This window comes from Triticum aestivum, chromosome 5D, assembly GCF_018294505.1.
Source record: "Triticum aestivum cultivar Chinese Spring chromosome 5D, IWGSC CS RefSeq v2.1, whole genome shotgun sequence".
NCBI lineage: Eukaryota > Viridiplantae > Streptophyta > Magnoliopsida > Poales > Poaceae > Triticum > Triticum aestivum.
Window position 1 is genome coordinate 96,309,510 of NC_057808.1, and position 3,036 is coordinate 96,312,545.

A 3,036-nucleotide genomic window follows, 5' to 3' on the forward strand; every position below is an offset into this window, starting at 1 on the left:
GGACATAGATGAGCTGACAGGAGACGGGACCACTAAATCTGAAGGAACCACGTTGGATCGGGCAGAGAAGGCCGAGATGGGAAGGGATATGGTGGGATGACTAGAAAAGGACGCGAGCACACCGGGAAACGACCAGAAGCATGACCACACATCCCATCTCTGTCGATGACCCCAGAATCCATTGCATCATCACACGACTAGATCTGGAGCACCAAGACCCAAAACGAAGCATGACGGGAATGCCCCATCAGCACCATCCTCAATGGCCACGAGGGCTTTGCCTTTGTCAACGGCAACCTCCACCAATGTTGGGTAAACGGTGGGGAAGGCCGACAACAGCTAGGGCTATACGGGCGACCTGGAGTTTGGAAGCGGTATCTTCCTCGTTGTCGCCATAGCTGATGGCTACCTTGCCAAAGGGAGGCGCCTCCGGCAGATTTGTTACGGTTCTTAGCAGATTTATTTCGCATTTTGTGTTCAGCTCGGGGTTCAACACATTGATTACCATCTAGCAAGCATACATTTCCTTTGCATCCAAATGGCAGGCAGATTACAATAGCAATCGTATTTACTGCTAGCGTGTACAACCGTTTCTTTAGGTTTGCTTAACATTACGGATTATCCAAACGGGGCCCTCGTATGTTTCGAGACACCCGTCAGTACAGATCGCCGTGACCTCATCTCTGTCGTTGGTGAAGAAACGAGTACCAGTTCTGTGAGTCCTGGGACAGCGACGAGGGGCGAAGAACTCCCCTGGCTCCAAATCGGAGAACTGGGTGAGCCCCTTGGTGTAGCTCCTACCGGATTTGTTGAATTCGTAGACATGCCGCGCCTTGAACTTGAAACGACCAAATCGCCGAGTCATCTCGTCGTGGTCGCGCGCCATTCTATGGAAGCGGCACCACCGCTCGTACAGAGCCCACAGGGTTTCATCCGAGACGAGGTCCTTCTCGTCGAAGTAGGGAACGGTGTCCGGGTCTTGCGTCATCACAGAAACGAAAACTGTAATTTGTGCTGCCACCCAAGATGTGTAAAGAATACCGAGATTGATTGATTACCAGGGCGGAACTCATCCTCGAGGTCATCTGCTGCGGCGCCGACAGTCAAAGGGGATTCCTCACCGGAGGGGAGCGTAGCGATGGTGCGCCGGAGGAAGAAGTCCGAGGGGCTGGTTGAGGCGGCGGCGGAGTTTGTGGATCTAAGTGACGGTCGCGACCGGGCGGTAATGGTGATATCTCCAGTGAGATCGCGGCTGCGTAAGCGAAGAGAGAAGCGGCCGGAATTGGCGGCCGTCCCAGCGAACCGTGAGAGCTTTAATGCGACGGACGCCATAGCAGGTCCGAGGAGGAGATTGTTTTTTGTTTGAGATGCTACGAGGAGATCGTTGGAGTTTGATATGGGTGAGGTGTGGCGGTTTCGGCTTGTAGGTTGTGTTTGGCTCTGCCGAATCGGGTACTGCTGGAGGCCAAATCTTCCTATTCTCATGCCTCGCTCGTAGAGCATTTTTTTAGGGCGTTACTACAAATCAGCATCCGCCTGTTCAGCCGTCCGATCAGCGTGCTAGGCCGTTTGACCACAACAACGCCACGGCAGCAGTACATCACGACAACTTCAACGATGTGGCATTGCAGCACTGTGCGGTGCTCCAACCATCACCGACGCCGTCCGACGAGCTCCACTGCAATTCCGGCCGGCTCCATTGCAGCCCCGGCGGAGCTCCAACGCGGCATCGACGCTCCGACGAAGCTCTATTGCAACTTCGGCGGAGCTCCAACGCAGCACCGACACTCCGGCGAAGCTCCATTGCAACTCCGGTCGAGCTTCATTGCAGCCCCGGCAGAGCTCCGACGCTCCGGCGAAGCTCCATTGCAACTCCGGCCGAGCTTCATTGCAGCTCCGGCAGAGCTCCGACGGCTCCGACGAAGCTGCTTTGCATCTCCGGTCGATCTTAATTGCAGCCCTGGCAGAGCTCCGACGGGCGATGGCTCCGTCGAAGCTGCTTTGCAACTCCGCCTGAACTTCACTGCAGCCGCTGATGAGCGTTGCGTTGAGAGCGCCGGCGAGCGCTCCATTGAAGCTCCGCCGCCCACGACTTGCAACTCCAGTGGCCGACGCCAAGGTTGCATCGCAGCACGGCTTCTGGGGATGAGTTGCTACGTTGCAACGCCTGCGACCGTCGAGGACGAGGGTGCGTGGCGAGCTCGCGTTGACCGCCTAGGATATGCGTGGGAGAGAGGAGGCTCCGATGTCTAGTATTCCGGCCGTGGAGGTTGCTGCATGATGGTTGGGAGAGGTACGTGGTGTGCGGTGGCTGCGGCTGCACCATCATGCAGCGGTGGTCCGGTGGGTGAGAAATCATGGAGGGGGCGCAAAAGGGGATCACGTGGGGGAGAAGAAGACTAGTGGATGGGTGAGAAACGTGTGGACAGAGCCAGACCTCGCGGAAGGATAACACCACCGATGGGAAAGCGTTGTGTGGGCCTGGTAGTGGACACGCGTCGCGCGGAAGAAGAGGTTTACGTGAGAGAGAAATAAGTTGGTTGAATTTAGTACTTTTCCATTTTTTTAACAAAACTTCCTGTATATTCATTAACTATCGAGGTAGTACAAATAATACCATAAGTAAAAAATACACCCAGATTCATAGACTACTTACCAACGACTACAAGCACTGGAGCTAGCCGAAGGCGCGCCGCCGTCTTCGTCCTACCCTCATCGGAGTCAGGCAAATCTTATTGTAGTAGACAGTAGGGAAGTCGTTGTGCTAAGCCTTCATAGGACCAGAACAGCAACCGCCGCCGATGAAGATAAGCGTAGATTGGAAGGATCCAATCTGTAGACACACGAACATAGGCGAATGAAGACAGGATCCCATGGATCCATCGAAGACAAACGACGATAGAATCCCGTGAGATCCGCCGGAGACAAACCTCCACTAGCCCTCCGAGGAGGCTAGAAACACCACCGGGACGGAACTAGGCGGGGATACCTTTATTCCATCTCCGAGAGCCGTCGTCGCCTCGCATCTCTCAGCAG

The 3,036-nt window shown here is 55.2% G+C and overlaps 1 protein-coding gene across 1 annotated transcript; it reads right to left on the reverse strand.

Moving 5' to 3' along the window:
* Positions 1-370: 370 nt before the first annotated feature.
* On the reverse strand, positions 371-2,413 carry LOC123119659 (uncharacterized). The gene is made up of 2 exons (XM_044539541.1): positions 1,059-2,413; positions 371-978 (listed from the first exon to the last, which is right to left on the reverse strand). The coding sequence occupies exons 1-2, from the start codon at positions 1,501-1,503 to the stop codon at positions 596-598; spliced, it is 828 nt and encodes a 275-aa protein (XP_044395476.1). The 5' UTR covers positions 1,504-2,413; the 3' UTR covers positions 371-595.
* Between the last annotated feature and the right edge of the window lie 623 nt (positions 2,414-3,036).

Coding starts and splice junctions, on each gene's coding strand:
- LOC123119659 (XM_044539541.1), bottom strand. CDS start 1,503: ATGCTCTACGAGCGAGGCATGAGAATAGGAAGATTTGGCCTCCAGCAG. Junction 979..1,058: donor CGAGGATGAGTTCCGCCCTG/GTAATCAATCAA, acceptor TGATGACGCAAG/ACCCGGACACCGTTCCCTAC.